At 35.6% G+C, this 19,702-nt stretch overlaps 1 protein-coding gene across 2 annotated transcripts in view; it reads right to left on the reverse strand.

Annotated features, from left to right (window-relative positions):
• Positions 1 to 69: 69 nt before the first annotated feature.
• Positions 70 to 19,702, reverse strand: part of LOC121079477 (protein HIRA) — a 34,360-nt gene continuing 14,727 nt past the window's right edge. The window contains exons 10-25 of one of the 2 annotated variants that reach the window (XM_040576827.1): positions 18,427 to 18,497; positions 15,212 to 15,317; positions 14,539 to 14,763; positions 13,703 to 13,788; positions 13,172 to 13,366; positions 11,583 to 11,753; positions 9,904 to 10,108; positions 9,287 to 9,391; positions 8,361 to 8,509; positions 6,909 to 7,070; positions 6,127 to 6,185; positions 5,082 to 5,187; positions 3,175 to 3,297; positions 2,272 to 2,435; positions 1,482 to 1,570; positions 70 to 893 (exon numbers count right to left, since the gene is read on the reverse strand). In XM_040576827.1, the coding sequence (XP_040432761.1) occupies positions 777 to 893; positions 1,482 to 1,570; positions 2,272 to 2,435; positions 3,175 to 3,297; positions 5,082 to 5,187; positions 6,127 to 6,185; positions 6,909 to 7,070; positions 8,361 to 8,509; positions 9,287 to 9,391; positions 9,904 to 10,108; positions 11,583 to 11,753; positions 13,172 to 13,366; positions 13,703 to 13,788; positions 14,539 to 14,763; positions 15,212 to 15,317; positions 18,427 to 18,497 (2,133 nt within the window). In that variant the 3' untranslated portion in view covers positions 70 to 776. The remainder of the gene's footprint in view (positions 894 to 1,481; positions 1,571 to 2,271; positions 2,436 to 3,174; positions 3,298 to 5,081; positions 5,188 to 6,126; positions 6,186 to 6,908; positions 7,071 to 8,360; positions 8,510 to 9,286; positions 9,392 to 9,903; positions 10,109 to 11,582; positions 11,754 to 13,171; positions 13,367 to 13,702; positions 13,789 to 14,538; positions 14,764 to 15,211; positions 15,318 to 18,426; positions 18,498 to 19,702) is intronic. The other variant, XM_040576828.1, reaches the window with a different exon arrangement.

The raw sequence follows: 19,702 nt of genomic DNA on the forward strand, positions 1-19,702 counted from the left end.
TCCCCCTCCCCAAAAATGCCTTTTACAAACATTTAAAAATTAAAAACCAGAAGATGACATGTTAATTTGGTAGAATTCTTTTGAAACATAGCTTTTGTAATATTAGAGTTAAATTTCCTACAAGATGACTTTGTAGAGATAGCCTGATTACTGGCCAAATAAAATTCCATATTACAAGTTAGCAAATTCTAGTACAAAAATAGTCCATGTGTTAGAACAGCCTCTTATTATTATTATATTCACAGGAAAGAGTCTATTGGCTGTATAATATGTTAATATTTATGAAATTTCTTTTTATGTGGCTCATTCATCTAATTTAATATAGTGTTGAGCCTCAATAAATCCTCAGGCAAAAAACCCTAAACAGGGTTAAATATGCTGTTCAGTGTACTCTGAAGTACTGTGCTTTTCACAGGACATCCAAGAAACCCTACAAACAGTTCTCAGCTAGTTTTGATATTAAAATGAGATCCAGATCCAAAAGGACCCCCCTGAAGTACATATCCACGACTTTCCATAGAAACAGAGGCCACAGCTTCGATGGTTGAGTTTCACTTGGGAAACTATCTAGGTCATCCACTCATTTTCATGGATCCACTTGTGAGCTTCTTTAAAATCTAAAGCAGGTCACTCGTGAAGCATCTGGGACCCTTATGGCACTGTCCTCTTCAGCAGCGTTCCACACTGACCGGGCTCTCTCTCCTCTTCTGTCTCTGGTTAATGCTGTTCAGCAGTTTCTATCGGACCAGGCGCCTCAAGGAAAATCTGGGGAAATGCTACTTATCTCTCAAGATGTCTAGCTGCTCTTGATATTCTGTGAAAAGCCTCTGGAAGCGGAGGTTCTGTCCAATAACAGGAAGAAGTTCTTTCAATAGTTCTCTCTTTCGTAAACCCTGCAAAACAAAAAAACACAAAAGCATCTTTAGAATGCATTATTTAATATCATGAATAAAATCCATAGGACTGCAAGATTCATGTCTTTTTTCCTGCCTGGAAGGAGCAATGTTATTTTATGTTCTTACTGTGCTTACATGACTCCCAAAATAAAAACTGTCTTTACATTTATATATTCATTAAGCTGGTGCAGCCTCTGCACAGCTAGACTTCAGGCATGCTCTGAGGAAAGAAGACATTTTATTGGCATGTCACTATTTCAAAGCTGCTGTCTGAAGAATGTGGAGACCTGAAAACTCAGCTCTACTCCCATCTGATTTTTATTCAAAACAGCACCAATGCTGAGACCATGGCACTAAGTATTTGTCTACAGTTCCACGTGAAATAAATACAAGTGCCATGAGAGGAAGCCTTCTTATGGGATAGGAATAAAGAATGGAGAAGGTCCCAGGATTAGCAAAGAATCATTCGTGAGTTTTTTTTGTCACTAAGTTTAACTGTATGTTATGTTATATTGTTTATCCATATTCCGTAATTTTCATGGGAAACTCTCCCTCGTTCTTTGTTAAACTATTATCAAGACTTACCATTACTGTTGATTCCCACTGACTTCCAGCTGAGTAATGGACTGGACCCAGTAAATCCTTGCATAATTCTCGCAAACGATATTCAAACCCTGAATATCATCAGAAATAAGATCACATTCATAAGATTTCTGTATATAAAACCTCTGCAAAATTTAACTGACAACATTTTCAAGAAAGAGTTGCAAGTATCTAGAAAAGGATAAGAACGAAATGTATGATTTCTGAAAAAATAAATTAATTTCTATGAATATATTTATATATATATTAATAAAGGAGCTCAACACTACTGGCTGTTGAAATTTTAAAATGTAAAAAAGTATAAAGTGAAAGTAACAGAAGCAAACTCACTGCCTTGTGTGCTCTGGTACAAAGTATCAAAGGCTTAGCAATTCTTCCACTTTTCAACACACCCTGATCATCAGTTGGCTGAGGAACATTACATGTTTTACAATGTGTTGCTGCTTCTGAAATGTCTGTAGTTGCTGCCTCATAAAGCATATGATACAACCTGACAGACCACTGCACATTTTTTCCCCTTATCAAGATCCACAGATGGCACTGTTTCCCCAGACCATAATCTGTATGTAAAACCATAATCTGCATGTAAGAATAGGATTCCCAAATACTGAGCACTATAGCAAGCAACACCTTCATCTGGCTTTGTTTTTTCTTTAAATAAACGCTAAGTCCAGAAGCCAAGTGCTAAACAAGAGAAAATTAAATGCAATCATACACATAGATGAAGTGAACAGAGTGTTTCTTAAAATACACAGTTGCAAAGAACTCTCACCTTCATTAACTAGGTACCGTGCATAGATAAGGAGCCAGTGGCGATATTCATGACTGGATTGTAATATAAGTGCTGCTGCTATCTGATTCTCCAGGTATGCAAGTGTTGTTTCTTGTTGCACTAAATGAGGCATGGAGAACAATCTGGCAGCTTGCCTTCCTGAACTACAAAACCAAAGAAAATTTAACATGTCAGCCATAAAATCAGATGTTAAGAAAATATATATATATATTCTTGTAATACAGAAGCTATTCTGCACTTAACATTTAGAGTATATATTGACACCAGAAGGCTGATTTGTGAAAAATTAACCAATTATTTCCTTTTTGAAAAAAAGGATTCTTGTTTTAAGTGTGATATTTAGTCTTTCTCAAAAGAGAATGTTGTTTGTTTGGATGTCAAATATTTTTCCAATTACTTTTTTTTCTGCCTGAAAGAGAACAGCAATAAAATCATACAACTTTAGTTTTATGTATATTCTTTTCACCAAAAAAAATTTAAACTCAGATGTGACGGACAGAAAAAGCAGAGAGAACTGCCTAGGAAACCTAATTTAAATCCGTATCAAATCAATAAAGGTGACTTTATGAAATTCAATTTAGTTAATCAAAACATCACATGTACAGAATTGTCAAGTATTTTACCTATTCAATAAAGAGAAGACTTAAATAAAATGATTAAGTTTAAAGTATGCTTTCCTATCCCCCTGAACAATCTCAAAGTAACACTGAAATACAGACTACAAAAGAGAAAAGATTTGGGAAAAAAAACACTCTATGAGCTAAGGATAACTTTCAGTACAATTAGCATCTCAAGAATTAACTCACTGATACAAGCACGTGAATAAGTAACAGGAAAAAAAAAGACAAACACGCTGATAAAATGAAGCTATTAAGCGCATACTTTGATGTTCGTCCCTGTATTACAGCTAAGGGCCCAGAACACAGCATGGCTTCTTGGGATGGTAAGTTATTCCTGAAGTCTGCGCATTGCGCTAAAGAGTCCTGTTTGTCAGAAACAAGATTCCTGGAAAAAAAAAAAGCAAACAAATCAAAGACCAGTTGGAAGAGAGTAGGCAGTGATATTAGTTGATCCAGCTCTTTTCTCCCTCAAAGTCTGACTTGCATTTTCACAGATTATCAAATATACTACAGAGGTGCTCAGGAGTTGTGCAGATCACAACTGTTCTGACTCAATGTCCAAATTTCACTTAAGCTTTCATGCAAGTGTCCCTCTCACCTCCAAAGTTGTTATGATTAATCACATAGTATAATTTAGCATTCATTTTGAAAAGCAGAAGAAAATCCACTTTCCGTTTGTCATTTTACATCAAGCAAGAAGTCATACCCCAGAATAAAGACTGGAACAAACACACAAAGTAACGACTTTCTCATTGTGAACTTGATTTTATCTCAAGTCAGGTCCCCCCTACCCACCAGACAAATCATCACAGATCACACATTTAGATAATCTTTTCCATACATTACAGCTATTCCTTCATAGTGAGGGAGCTGACGGTTACAGCTGACATTTCCACACCTAATCAAGCATATCATTTTCACTTGGTTTGAGATGCCAAGGGAATCAGCTCAAACCAGTGCTAAATTTAGACCTCCAGACAGCTCAGAGGTAGAACGGCACATATTTAAAATAACCTTCACTACTTTATCATGCTTAAATTTGTCTGATGACTTAAGAGATTGCTCTTTCATATATTTCCAAAGCTGTAGTACAAACAAACAAAGATAGCAAATCCAGAGTTCTGGCTGAGAGTTTGTCCCCTGCTCCTTAGTGTCTGGAAAATTTTATGTTCTTTATATAAACTGAGAAATCATGCAAAGTGTTTTTTCCTTTCCAAAGAATTCATATCAAGTAGCTGACTAATAACAATTATTTTAAGTAAGAACTAAAACACTAAATCCTTTCATCAAGCACAACCATTACATTAAGACTGCAGCATGTTTTTCGTTCTTACAAAGACAACAGAATGTTTTGCAGAAAGATACTGTAAATTTACCCATGGGAATTTTATATGGGAACTTATGCCTTAATAGAAGCAAGAGAATCCATGGGGAAAGAATTTGATTGAATGCATATCTGATACCCAACAAGGCACAGGCTCTCCTTGTGTTTAGGACATTGGTAATGGCTCTTCCATGAGAATTCTAAAGATTTCTTCCCCACTTCCTGAGCTTTTACCTTCTTTGAAGTTTTACATCTTGGAGACATTTAACTCTTCAAATTTGACTGAAACTGGTCATCAGAACAAAAAAAATATTAAGGAATGATGTGGACTGACAAAGTCAAGCACATACACGTTCAGGATTGGAGTGCATAGGTTTTTATGTTTGTAGGAAAACAGACAAAATGGTTTTAACAAGTCTGAACTCCCCCCAAAAATTATGAAAATTGTTTTGACAATTTTTCCAGAACAGTATTCTTTAACATAAAATGAAATTATAAGGCTAGATTATTTTTAATTATTACTAGCTGCTTCACAGATTCCAATGATGTACACCAACAGAAGTGTATGTTGGTTGGTATTAGTTAATAAATATTTGTTCACTATACATGGTGTAGGAAGGAGTAATAAAGTAAACTGTATTTTAACTTTTTCATTTTTAAAATTTATTTTAAACCAAAAAACCGGTAAGAGTGTGAGACAGTAAAGCCTAGACACCCACTAGTGAACCAAAGCAAAAGTAAAACTAGGGTCCTATCCTACTCTGACTAGTCTTCAGAATGTGGAGTGAAACAGTAAACCAGAATACGTCAATTCAGCTAGGTTTTAAAAGCTGTGTATAACTTACCACGTAGAAAGAGAAGGATTAAAACAGTATGCCTTTCCATCAGACATGCTCATTACAGGTATACCATGCTGAGTCAGCAAGATCTGAGAAAGAGTTGCATCACTTCCTACAAATCAATTCAGACCAAGACATTATTTTTGGAGTCTTGCATAATATTCATCATGCTAAAAATGCCATCCACCATTAACTACTAGTCATAGAAACCAACAGGAAAAGCTTCAGAAAATGTTATCCTCAAAGACTAATAGGAAAATTAAGAGAAGACAATGATGCTGAGCACCAGGCTCAGTGCAGTTAGCATTAAGAATGCTCTTCTGCAAATACACTGCCTGTAATTTATACAGAACGTTGGCTTAATTGAAAACATTTTCCATATCTAGGGGAAATCTTCAGCAATTCTGCCATGTTTTCTGTAATCCACAAAGCCTTTATCTTTCTTTTTTCCAGTTAAGTCGAAATGCTAAGAACCAGTATATTTAGAAAGCTGTGCTCTCTATTAACAGTCGAAGTGGAATAGCTGGAGTCTCACATTTCCCAGCATATCCTTGTCCCAGGGTTTGTACATGTAACTTCTAATGAAGACACTTGCAAACTGCTAGTACAACTATTTCTCAAGTTAGTTTAGGTTAGTACTGCATGAATTAAAGCTAAAATAGAAACTAGTATGCTCTGAGAAACTGAGATGATTCGTTGTCCATCGCTAAGATAATATACTTGCAGAGCACACAGAGGAATTGCTATATATAGCAGTAAATTTACATAAAATATTTACTTTGTGATTTTTACAGTACTGCATTTTCACACTCAGAAAGAAGGCAGAATATAATAAGCTACAGAATCTTGTACAGGTTTGTTACCCACTGATACTCTCATTTCAGTTATTTCTACAGTATTTCAACATTGCCAGCAACTTCCATTCACTGCACAATAACAAAGAAGCAAAATTATGTTTTGGCTTTTCAGATTTCATAAAATTTCAGCATATTCATAAATACTAGTATGGGTGGGTTTAAAGATCGGTAAATATACAAACCCTTTTTATTACCTGATAATATTGTTTGCAAAGACTCGTCTCTAACAATGACTGTCTGCTTGTGAACATCCCTAAAAAAAACACACAAAAGGAAAATTCTGCAGTTCACCAACAACCGAAAGGTCCAAAATCATTTAACAAATGCACTTTTTCAATACTTACGATTTTTTAAAATTTTGACATTTTCCTCATTGCTCTGAAAAAAATCATTTTGGCAAACTCAACCCCCTTATGGCAAGGCAGAATTCAATAGCAGGCAACAACTTTTATGTCCCTTTCTCTCAGGAAGCCTCATTACTGCTAAGCAAACACTGAGGATCCAAATAACTATTTTAGGAGCTCTGACTTGCATGCGATACTAGATTGAAATTAATAATTGCAGATTCTATCTTGGTATCTTAAAGATAGCTAGCGTACTTCTGACTCCAAAACACATATAACTCTACTGACCAAGTATGATGAAAGTTGGAAATATCCATATTTCTCCCCTCAACACCCAATTCATTCCATACATATGACAAGTCTACCCTCGGGAAGCAGTTTAATGATCAGCTAGAAGTTACTATCTCCCTTGAAGAATCAAATTCAATGTTATGTACCATCTTAGAACAGAGGAGAAACAGGATTCAAGTCTTGCCTAATTAACTCTTCATATTATATCCAAAAACCAGACTTGTGTTTGGATCTGACTTGTTTTAAACCACAGTTTCAACAGCAATATAAACTCAACAGTTGAACAGAGTAACCTATAAAAATCAGCCCAGGTAGCTGCTGCAGCCTAAAGTGCTACTTACCAAACAGAGAGCGTAGCAGCAGTGGTGAGAGCCATGATGTAAGAACCTGTGCAATGTAGGGTAGAAATGGGTGTATTCAATATTATAGGGGGAAGAAGGCGACGACCACAAGCTGAAAATACTGACAGTGTTCGTTTCTCACAGGCTACACTGACGATCTCACTAAAAAAAGAACAAAAGGAAACATTTACATTTCATCAAATGCAAGCAGCATAAAACCAGATTGCCTTCTTAAGTTATCGTGCAACTCGAGCTAGTTCCCCAAAAGGGGGAACTAGCTTTTAGCATAAACCTGGGTAACAACAGGAAAGGCCAAAACAGACTTGGTAGGTACATTCCACACCTCCTTGATTTTATTATAACAACGATACACAAGAGAAGGTCTGCATGCAGAAATGGTATCTGTCACTATATTAAGTGGCATAGTTAGGAATATCAGTAAAGCTTTAGGGATATACACAAGATCTTCTTCAGGCCTGAACTTGTATTTAGCTTTAAAATCTGCTGCTTCTTTTTCAGACCTGAAGGAAGGGTTTTGTGACTTCAAGCTTATCTAATTTTTTCAACTACATACGCTTGCGTAATAAAAGATATTGCTACTAGCTACAAGTATTAACAACTTAAGGGTGTTATCAGAAAATCAATGTAAAACTTGTGTTAAAAAATGTTTCAAAACAAGGCAGAAATGCTGAAAATCTCTTGTCTCAGGCTTCAGAAATGTATGTTAGATTTAAACTGAGGTTAGAACTATACAGTTGAGAAAAATAATGAAAATAGAAAAAAAAGTCAGGAAAATACTTCTATGTCACCTGACATCTTATTTCAACTTTTTCATTCTTTAGCAGTTAATATTTGAACAGCCATAAACTACAATGATTTGGTCAAATTTAATGAAGAAATTTAAAGTGTAAATACACATGAAAAGAGTTCTAGTTGGCTAATAAGAATTTATGGTGCTTTAAGACTCTAAACATAGAGCTAATACTTAGATTGAAACTGGTTTCAAGACTCAAAGCAATACATATTTTTATCCACAAAACATTTATTATGAAACACTTGTGCAAAAACTACAATGGCAGGAGTGGGGGATAGGAGGACCTGAGGGTGATAAAACCAGCAAATAGAAGTAGTCAACAGAAATAAGTTAGGATCCCTACCAAAAACTCCACAGAGCATGTAAAAGTAGTGGTGTATTAGACCAAATTAGATGGAAGAGAAATAGGACATCCTGAGACAAGCACAAATAATCACATAAATCCCTAATACAACTGGTTCAGTTAATCAACTTTTTAAAGTGGATAAAAATACTTAAATAGCATCTACCTATTTGTAAAATGTAAATATATATACATTAACTTCCTCTAAAGCATACTTTCGTAACCCTAAAAATATTTTATGACCTTCAAGACTACTTTTCTTCAGTTTCCCACTTCCTCAAAAACATACTCTTACCAGCTTCCTGCTGCAGTGAGAATTCGACTAGTGAGGACTGTCTCCCATTCCTTTCCTTCTCGACTACACTTTAACCTGCTCAGCTTGGAACCTCCCACTGTCGTCATTTCATTCTCCACTTCGAGGTACATTGATGGATCTGAACTTACCTGAAAAAGGAAAAATATTTCTTGTAAGAAGAAAATAAGTACTCAAATAAGCATCAAATTATCTTAGATCCAAAACAATGCCAAATTTGAGAATGGATTGAAGTATGCCATTCTGTTTAAAATCACTTCAAAATGCAATGTGATGCTTCAAAAGAATCAGATTGCTGAAAATCAGTCTTGGCTACAACACAATTTCTTTGTATTCCAAGCATTAAGAAGGGCTGTGTTAGTCTGTGCTTCCTAATTAAGGGCATCAGATCAAGTCTAGATGTGCCCAGTCTCCCTAAATTCTTGTGATTAGCACCAGATTGACACTGTCTAAACATGCAGTAAAATTATTTTATAAATAACTACAGTAGTACTATTTGCCAGTCTATTCAGCTGTGGAGCACTTCCTCCACATCTCAGAGAAAACATGTAGTTTCTCTTCATCAATGTACTACCAACACAGCTGTAATAACTACGCAGCAGTTACTCCAGCCAGAGACTTATCTTTATGACACACTTTGGTTCACGAGAGGGACTGACGAACCAGAGATATTTCTCTTTGAAGTTTACCTAGTTCAGAAGTGTCCTATTCTTAATTGATTTGCCATTAGCTTTTCCCATAGAGTCATATTCTTAAAAGCTGAAGTATACAACCTACTTGAACACATGCATATTCAAACGTTAATTTATCAAAAGAATATCTGAATATCTTAAGAATATTTTTATAAAAATAAACAAAATTATTTTTTAATAGTAAGCTTATTTTTTTTTTCCTTGTAGACAACTCACCTGCAAAGTAAATGATTTCTGTGGGATTGGGGCTGGCAGTTTAAGTGCTAATGCTGGTGCAGAGATGCAAGCAGCATCTTTTTCAGGGCCCAGTGTAGCTGGGGACTGGAAAAAAATATGCAAAAGTGGTTAGATTTTTTTCTATAAAAAGTTTAATAACAAAGAAATTCTATGATATAGATTGATTTGAAAGAGACATGCTCTTTTTAGAAATTCCAAGTAATGCCCATTAGAAACGCTCATCTTTTTGCCATTAGTTGTATAAATGCTAGTATTTTTAATATAGCTTCTAAGACTTAAAAACTAGATTTAATATTTAGTTGGAACTAATTAATGGAAGTTCTGGTGTATTTCAAAGAAGAGCCAATCTTTGAATATTTAAAATAGAAGGATACATATTTCCTTAAATGATGGAAAGTCTAATGTAATTACTACTTCACAATACCTAGGAAAGTCATAACCATTTAAGTTGTTATATCCACATGAAACTCTTATGCTAAGGGAGTTTCTTTTTATTCTATACAGTCATTTGACAGACTGTAAATCAGTAAACAAGTCAACGTGATTTATTTTATTAAGTGAACATTTAAAGTCATAATGAGTCTCACTTATTTCACCTGAACAGTTAAAGTCACTGGTACAAGTCTGGAGTCTTTTCGAGGCCTTCCTTTTTTCTTCTTTTCTACTGTTTCTCCCTCAAGTTCCAGTTTCCGCTTGGGTGCACTGAGTGGTTTAGCAGCTGGAATCTTCTCTTCACTGTCACTGCTACTCTCCAGAATATCCTTGGGTTTATTGTCTTTAATTAAATTCTGATCCTTCAGCCTGAGCAAGTGAAAAACACATTTCACATTTTATATAGGCTGGTTCCAAAAGCTATCATACAACCTACCCACTGCATTCTTCTAGGGAAGACAACATATTCTTAGCCTTATTTGAGTGCATACAAATGAATATAAAGGCAACAGGACAAAGCTGAATAGGTACTGCAAATCCTTTGCAGAAGCACAACTTACTATATATATAAATAAAATATAAACGATTCAGACATATTCTTGCTTTTAAAAGAACAGTGAATCAAACTAGCAGTTAACAGTTGGAAAAAGCTACAAAGAATAATTTTATGTTAGCATTCAATTCCAATCAGTGCTCTTCTCTGGCTTGATACAAATAATTCAGCACTCTAAGATGCAAGAGTTTCGCACCTTTTCCCCCTCCAACAAGCATTACATTTTTTACTTAATCATGCAGAACTTAGTTTGTCATTGCGCTGTCTATCCCCAAAACTTGCCCTATTTGGTTCTCTCTACTGTTAGTTGCATATCTACAAATCACATACATGGCTGCACTGCTCCATCATCCATTTCAGCAACACAGCAAAAGTAAAGAAGACAGTACAAATCCTTGTGCACTCTCATTAACCATTACACCCTTAAAAAGATCATTTAATCGTACTCTTCCCATTCCTTCCAGTGGTCATTTTGCAACTTATAACAATGTTTTGCCACTTACTCCATAACCACTCCACTGCTTAAGAATATCTTCCTTAATACAAAACCTTTTCTTCTTTGACATCTGAATTATGCCAAGTAATTCTCTTTTATCCATAATTTTACTGACCACACTGGAAATAAGTGTGAGAGTAACTCAATATATCTTTCTTCTGTATCATAAGGTTAAACTCTTTGATATAAAAATGCTGAGATATTTAATATTTTCCTATCAATTGTTTCAGCGAAGCAGAAATACTTACACCAAAACACACCATGTTACAAAAGCAAAAGCTTTCTTTCTCTCTTTTTTTTTTTTTTTTTTTAAGATCACACAAATCCAGAGCAAAAAAAAAAAGTTAAAGTAATTTCTCTGCATGCCTTCTAGGCATAAAACTGAAATCCATTTACAGCTGTTACGATGGCAGGTCCTCTGTAGACACGTATTACATTTATATTGAAGTAATTCTCACCGTTGCAAATAGATGGAGGCTAGCTATTTTTGTCTTCTGAAGAGCACAGATGCACGTAGCCACAGATGAAGACATGAACACACACACAACCTCTTGTAACAGAAGTTTTAACTCGGAGTATTTTGAAAAGTCTGCTTGATGCCGCTTGCCAGACTTAAGTGTGTAATGGGATAAGGACAGCAAAGAATATACCTATTTGCAGCTTTCTCATTCCTCCCAGTTTTGAGAAAGACCCAAGAATTTCCACAACATCTGAACCATGACATCCGCACCAGACAATCAGTTTTTAAACTCTCCACATTAGTATCCTTTTTTTGCCCCCAGGCTATTCCTTACCTATCCATAACAGTCTGATTTGTATTTGTTACGACAGCAGTCCCTGAGGTGGCTTTGGATCGTTCCGTAAATCTAGAATCAAATGCTTTCATAGGTTCAATCTTGGATGGAGTTGTCAACACAGAGGAAGACAATGCAGGAGGAGCAGCTGAAGCAGAGGTAGCATTTACACTGTCAATAAAAGGGACAGGAGAACAAGGATTGAAAGAAATTTAGTATTTGTAACGTGCATTGTTTATAAGAACTAGATAGCATTCGTTATATTGGCTAGAAATCATATTTAATAACTTTAATTCATGAACACATAAATTATTACATGCTTTTCCCCTTTTGTGTGTCAATATATTCTAAGCTTTGCTTACTCTCACAAGCTGTTTATGACACATCAGAACTAAGACCTTCATGTTGCTGCTTAGATACATCTAGATTAAGAGACAATAACTAGTTTGTTATGTATTTTTAATTAAGGAATTACTTTTTCAGCTAGCACTTATGTAACCAAAAGGAAAGGTACACTATTTTAAATGATGACTGTGATTTCCAGTTTTAACCATTGTTCAGGTTGCCAAATACTTTCCGTTACAAGACTATATTCCACTGTTTATCAATTTGTGCTGAAACAATGCCAAGTTTTGATTTCGTTGTTGAAGAATCCAAACAATTTATGAGGCCTTTTCCAAGCACACTAAGACAGAGGAATATGTTTTCTCCACACTAAAGCATTCCAGGGATCTGTTATTTGAATAGCTGTTTACTTTAGAGATTTTCAGTTCATTCAGGGAAATGAATGACTAAGATAACTGATGTTTGTAATAAAAAGCAGTTAGAAGCCCATTTTCTAAAGAAAAGGAGACTTAGTTTTGTATGTCAATCATTTCTCATAATCTACCCACTCACTTTTAAATCTGTGGCCAATTTCAATTAACTTTGATGGAGTGGTAGAGGTTCCAATAACATTATCCTCCAAATGCTATAAAAACACATGGAGGAAGAAAAACAAAAACAAGAAAGCACACACACAAAAAACAAAAAACTCCAAGAAAACAGATTAGCATTACCACTAATGGAAAAGAAAGTGAAATTTAGTTGTTCCATAATTAGTTCAAAAGACACACTGGCAAATCAGCATATGTGCATTGACAACGCCAGTCATTATGCTCTTTCCCATCTGATGGGGTTGTTATGCAGGAAAGCATGTTTGAGGAGAGGAGATGTAAGGAATGCAGGACAATTCAATGGAAAATGGGCTTCATTACTTTAATTGCTAGAAAGACTACTATTTTTTACTAATAATAACCTGATATTCCATAAGCAAAGCACTTTGTTAGAGCACTAGCACCCAGTCAACTGTATCCCATTGCACTTAGTTAATTTTCAGAACTATGAATGTGAATTTATTCATTACTGATTTATCCCTATGTAAAGTAATCAAATACTAGTAAAAACTGACATTTGCAGGGATATTAGATTCTTGAAGTTTTGGGGTAGGGAAACCACTTTAATAATTGCTTGATAACACAACTGCAAACAAGAATTAAAACCTAAACAAAGTCATAAAAATGAAAAACAAGACTTCTGCAAATACTGACCCATCTTTATTGGCTGCATCATCTGTTGGTTTTATACTGGCTGCTGTTGGCTCTACAGAAGGCTTTGAAGTATTAAGGGAATTTGCTGCATTAGAATCTAATGACATGAGCTGCTGGTTACTTTGAGAAGACATCATTGAGCCAGCCAGAGTTCCAGATATTGGGATGCTATTGAAAAATGCTGTAGAAAAATCCCTAAGCAAAAGACAAACAACAAACACATTTCTTCAAAACACACACACACACACCCTAAACGAACCACTGGTACCTAACTTCTCCAAGTTATTTCTCATATCCAAAGTTAGATAAAGCAAGTATTAATACAGATATGAACCTTCAACACCTTAATGTTCACTCATCTACAGTGGTAAATAGCAAAAATTAACCTTATCTATTAAGATTATAGCTATACACAGGATATTAGTGCTTTAAGATATCACAACATTAAAATTCGTCAGTGTTCTTGGTTTGCATCAGAATAAGATAGATGAAGAGGTAAAGAAGGGTTTTAGAAACTACTTCCAAACATACCCAGTGTCCAGCTGAGCTATACAGAGAGGTGTGATCCTTCTCCGTCCATCGGCTGTCCGTGTTTCAACTTGCTTTTTTAAGAGATTCTGTTGGAAAATATATATTTCATCATTATTTTTCATAAAAAGGAAGAGTTTTACTTTTCTTTCAACTGACAAAAACAGGTGCATTAGACAAAAGGTACTTTTCAATTAAAATTTGTTTCTGTATTGTCTTTGAACCCATTATTATTTCACAGATGACGGTTCAATCTACGTTTTTATTAATAAAAGTTTTTTAGCACCATAACTGTATTTTTTAAACCTATAGTACAATTGAATTCTAGTTGTGATTACTGCTTTCACACTGAACCACAGAATAAGTTATTTTTAATTCAGACAGACATTTCCAATTCCAGATCTATACACATCTGTAGAAAAGACATTTTTTGGAAAATGCAATCTGTTGACTCTGATGTGGAAAGCATTTTCATCTGTGCACGGTGAATCCTTCATTAAAAGTTGCACTTCTGTGTTTATGAGAGAATTAAATGATGTTTTCAACCTCCTTCATAGAGAAGCTGAAGCACAGTTAGACATCAGCTACCCTTGGTTTCCCTTCTGCACGCCCAGAATTTAACACACAACAGAAATACCCACAAGCCTCTTTCCACAATCATACTTCAGCTTAAAATCCTCTTAATTTTTCAGCAAGTCCTGGTAATGTCAACTGGACCACTCATGTATTGAAAGATGTCATTCAGTACGAATACAGATGCAGAAACTGCTTTTATAAGCATTTTGATATTTATTGAGTTAGTATTTGACGCTATAAAGTGACTATCCGAAAACACCTACCTTTCTAATGTCCTCTAAACTCTCTCCATTAACCATGCTTGCCACTTTTGGAGCTGCTGTTGCAGCCCCAGACGCCTCCCTTATCGATGCGTTCTTCTGCTCCGCCTGCTGTTGCTGTCTCTGTTGATACTTGAGCATCTCTGGATTCTCAATAATGGTGGTAGACAACTGAGCTTCAGTCATTATAGCTAGGCTTTTGCCATACGTGGACTGATGAATGTTGCTCTGTGGGCATTAAAAGCATACCACAAAGCAACTGACTACAACGGCTAATGTGACATCACTAATTATGACATCATCACTTATTATGAAGCCAAGAAACCGCATAAAAACAGCCAACAGCAAAGCAGTTTAAAAAGGCTTGCATATTTACAAATCAAAGAGTAATTTTTAAGTGTATTAAAGCACCCAGTCCTTGTTTCCCTGTTCAAACAACTTGAAATGCATAATGATGTGTAAGCAAGTCAATGTTTTCCAAATAGACTTTCTTTCCAGAATAGAAATTAACATCGTAAATTCATTTCTCTTCTTAAATATTTTGTAAACTAGACAAGAACATATTTTTTGCAATATGAAAATCAGTCACTGCACAGTTCTATACATATTCCAATATTTTAACTGAATCAATATATCTATTAAACATGATTACAGATTTTTGGAGTGTTTACTGTACCTTTTCCTCCTCACTGAGTGGATCTCCAAGCTCGTCCTGGGAAAAGTCTAAAAACGCCACAGATCCATCCATGGAACACACCAAGATACCCAGTCCATTAAGGGTCCTGAAGGAAATAAAGATTCACTTTTGTTCTTTTGTCTTTTTCATTGATGCAAAGGGGCAATACAATAAATTTTGCAATAAAAAACACTTCGCATAAGATTTATTAACACAGAAAATACCAATGAAACCAAAAAAGTGGGACAGCAAGTGGAAAAGGCAATGGACAGCAAGGGTCTGTGTGCTGATACTCAAAAGAAGGCAAATCAGAGACTGAACACAGGAAGGTAGCTTTAGAACAATACACCTATCCGTGGCACAATCAGCACCATGAAAAGCTTTCTGTAGGGGTAAAAGAATATAAACTGAAGCATTCACTATGAGCAATGAGGAAAAAATAAATACGCTTGCTTCAAAAGACATACAAAGAATTTGCGTGCTAATGGAACTACATGAAGGTGCCTTCAGCAGATAAACTGATACACTTTTTTAAAGCCTTGTAATTGCTGTTTTGGGTTGTGTTTTTAGAGGTCCACAGAAGATGAAGATTCATCATGTATGGGAAACAAATTACAGATAGTCTACCCCTAAAAAGAGCTTACAGTCTAAATAAACAAGACACGAAGGAGAAAGGAAAAGACTAGAAGAGAGAAGCTATGTATGTTGGCTAAATACCTCTTCCTATCATCACTATCTGAAGTGACAGCAATAAAAAGAAAATAGGACTGCTCAAACGCACATCTTAAGATCACTGCATTTGGTAAGAGTGTATTTTTGATTTTTTTTTTTTTAATTTGGGGTTTTAAGCAAACTGCACATGTTTTTGTATGTAGGGATATACTACACCACTCTTCCAGAGGTCTCAAAGGCTTTCTTGGCAGAAGAGAGAGGAGAAAGCATACATTGTAGCCTTAATGGCATTACAACCTTCCAATGGCATTATAAGCTATTACTGCATGTTGAAAAAAAACGTTTTGATCAGTAACTTGCATTCAAAGACTTCAGAGACAGTGAGATAGTGGTTTACAGATGGTTTGTTATAGAGAATGAAAGAGGAAAGGGAAACAGGCAGAACTCTCTAGTCCTGTCCAAACTATTCCAGCGAAGCTTAAAAATATATTACATGCATCATGGCTACAGGTGTTTGAAAACAGCTTTTTTGTTGTGGCCAGACTCTTCACACATTCAGAGGAGTTAGCCTCAGCACTGTGTAACTAGGTTAACCAATGCTATTCCAAATAAGAAGAATGATCAAGTCTTGTTTAGAGTTTTCTGCTCACTTAACAGATAAAATTGCTGAGCACCTACTAACCTCTGGGCCCTACTAATTATTATATGAAAACATAATGGTGCTCAGATATTATAATGATGGATCCAAGTCTAAACCTCTCAACTAGAAACCAGAGAGCTATAACAAAATAACAGTATCAGATTTCTCTGAATTCAATCAGTCTGTTTTTAGAATTGGGCAAAGGACTGGAACATGTTTCTGGGAACATTCTGTATTATTGACATCTTAGCCATACATTTGGATTTGTAAACAGGATATAAAATAACAAGCTTCCTGATGAACCTTTGTCTGTCTCAAATATCCCACAAAACCATTTCCTCGTAAATTGCAAAATGTTAACCAGCTATTACTCCCGATGACTTTATGCCACTGAAAATGTGCAATTTGCAGATGAAGAATTAAAAAACACTTCAGGAAAACAAAGCTATTCAAAGCTATTGTACTACAACAGCAGTTCTCATGAAATACTCCATTTATTGGCCTTTATTAATGAAAGCAAAGTGTTTTGGTTTTGAAATTTTTATCGTGCTTCACTGAGCTTCATGGCAAAATTCATGTGGCATACAGAAAACAAGAAGTTACACAACTGCAAGCCTAAAAATTTACAACATAAGAACACAGTGTTATAGCTACAAATGTGTAACTCCAAAAGTCAGGAAATGCTAGAATTAAAACAACCTATATGATCAGCTGTGTTTATATTATGAAAAAGATTATATATATATTATATATATACACATACACACAGAACTCCCAATTCTGTAAATCACCTGATGCATAGGTGCAGAGTTTTATCTTAAATACCATTTACTGAGTAGTCTCACGTTTGTTTCTACCTTATTACTCAAGTCTTGCTGTGCAAATAGAGAACAGTTAACTTCTGCCTTTCTAAGGCCAGGCCTTTGATGCTCATTAGTTCCAACAGTGAGGCAGACCCCACTACCTGGGAACCACTTCTCCACTCATCATCTTTTTTAAAGAAAAGGAAAAAAAAACACACAAGCACTCAGGCTTTGAGAAATTATTCTGGAGAGAGAAAGGAGTGCAGTCTTGGGGAAAACGGAAAAGGGAAATTGCAACTCAAATGCTATGAGAGACAGGAGAACCCAGAAGATATAAAACTGGAAAAGCTAGGCAGAAGTCAGAGTCACTGACAGTCTGATACTTCACATCATCGATAGCAGGAGGAGTGTGAACAAAGGAACCTGGCCTACCTTCCCATCCCTGCTCCTCGCCTCCCCCTCAACTATGGTCATACCACCTCCTTCTACTGCTAGCAGAAATGGGACCATGCTCCTGGATGCTGCAACTTTTTTGTTCTGAAACAGCCAGCAAGAGCTGGTTCCAGCACAGCCAGGGTAACACTCAAAAAGCTGGTAAAGGATCTACCACTACTACACCACCAAAAGGGGTCGACCTAAGATGGGCAGGGTGAAAGAGAAGAACTCTATTTTCTTTTTCCTCTAAGAAAATATTGGCCTACAAGGTCCACTTGAATTTGTCATAACTGTATAGTGCAATAACATTTCACATATGTAATACAGGTAAAGCTCATCAGGTCCACCATATCATGTTATAAAATACATGTTACAAAAAAAATTTGCAGAATCTTAACAAGTAGGAACTCATTCCACAGATAATTTACTTCATTATTTCCTAAACACATTAGTTTTCATTCAATTCTAACGTTACACAGTTTGAAGTGATCATATGCTAGTAGCTAGTGTCACACTACCAAAGATATTGCAGCAGAACCAAACACTTCAGGAACCAAGCAGTGTGTTCCAACAGATGTAATCTCTACTATTTCAATGAATTTCCAGTTAATGTCTGTAGCTAAAATCGATGATAACATTCTGGCTTTTCTAAGAAACAAACTTACCAGGAGATATCCATGATTGACTTGTCAAACAGTTCATGTATGACAACTAAAGGCCGTTTCAGACATGTGAGCTTAAAATAGAAGAAACAACACTCAGAAATTTAGAAGTTCTATGTTACCATAAATATTACCACATTAATACTTTCCCAGAGTCTAACAATATTCTCTGAACAAGAACAGGCCAAGAGATAGCTGTATGCTTGATGATATGACATCTGAAGTGCCAGGTTAGCCTTTCCCTTACTAGCACAGAAAAGCTCTGGAGAAGAATGGCTGTCTCTCTATCCTCCCCTCCTTTCTGAAACATGAGGTCTTAACCAACTTCGCCTGTATATTGCAGTCCTCGAACTTTCTACCTCTCAAAAAGTAATTCCACAGATGCTAAAGACAGCTTCTATTCTAAGTTTTATTGAGATAAGGATGTTGCAAACTGCCAGCACAAAAGGAAAGACAGAAAAGAGATTAGGCTTCACGTCCTCATTCAGACAGCTTACCCAAGTTAAGTGAAGCCTGCCAATAGTAAAGGAAAATTAACACAATTATTCTTAAAGAGGATTCCTCTATGCTTATGGATCAGCTTAGTAATAAGGAACTGAACAAGAAAATTCCCTGTAACCTGTTCTAAATCAGGTGCAATACTGTCAATGCAGTGGACTTGATAACTACAGCAGGTAGCACGACCAAAATGAACTACAAGTCAATGTGATCTGTTTCATGCTCATTAGTACACAGATGTAGTATGCCATCATCAGCAGTTATTTCTTTTAGTTATTTCTTTTCATTATAGGTCTGCATTGTACACATACCTAGAGCTCTTCAGGGTAATGACTGCCTATAACTTTGCATGTCTAAAATACCTAGTGTAACCTCGACAGGCACCCTACATGAAATCATAGTATAAATATAAAGTAAAATATACTGAGAGTGACACTTTGATTCAGGTATGCACTAGTAGCATTGCCAAAAACAGATATAGTGTTATGCATTTAACTATTGATGGATAAATATCACACTGGAATCTATAAATAGTAGACTGCAGTTAGCAATTGGTGTGTTCTGGCACACGTTCTCATCACAAAGCCTTGTAACCAGTTAAACTTATTCCCCGTCCTTTGCAGTTGCCAAACAACCCATCTTGCATTTATAAATATGAGACTAGCTACTCTTCTCTCAGCCAGAATAACAATTTTAGTTTAGATTTTTGAAGTAAAACCCAAACTAGATATTGAAAACTTGAAAGTATATTTAAAAAGCTCATTCACTTTCACATTAATTT

This window comes from Cygnus olor, chromosome 17 (genome assembly GCF_009769625.2).
Source record: "Cygnus olor isolate bCygOlo1 chromosome 17, bCygOlo1.pri.v2, whole genome shotgun sequence".
NCBI classification, from domain to species: Eukaryota; Metazoa; Chordata; class Aves; order Anseriformes; family Anatidae; genus Cygnus; species Cygnus olor.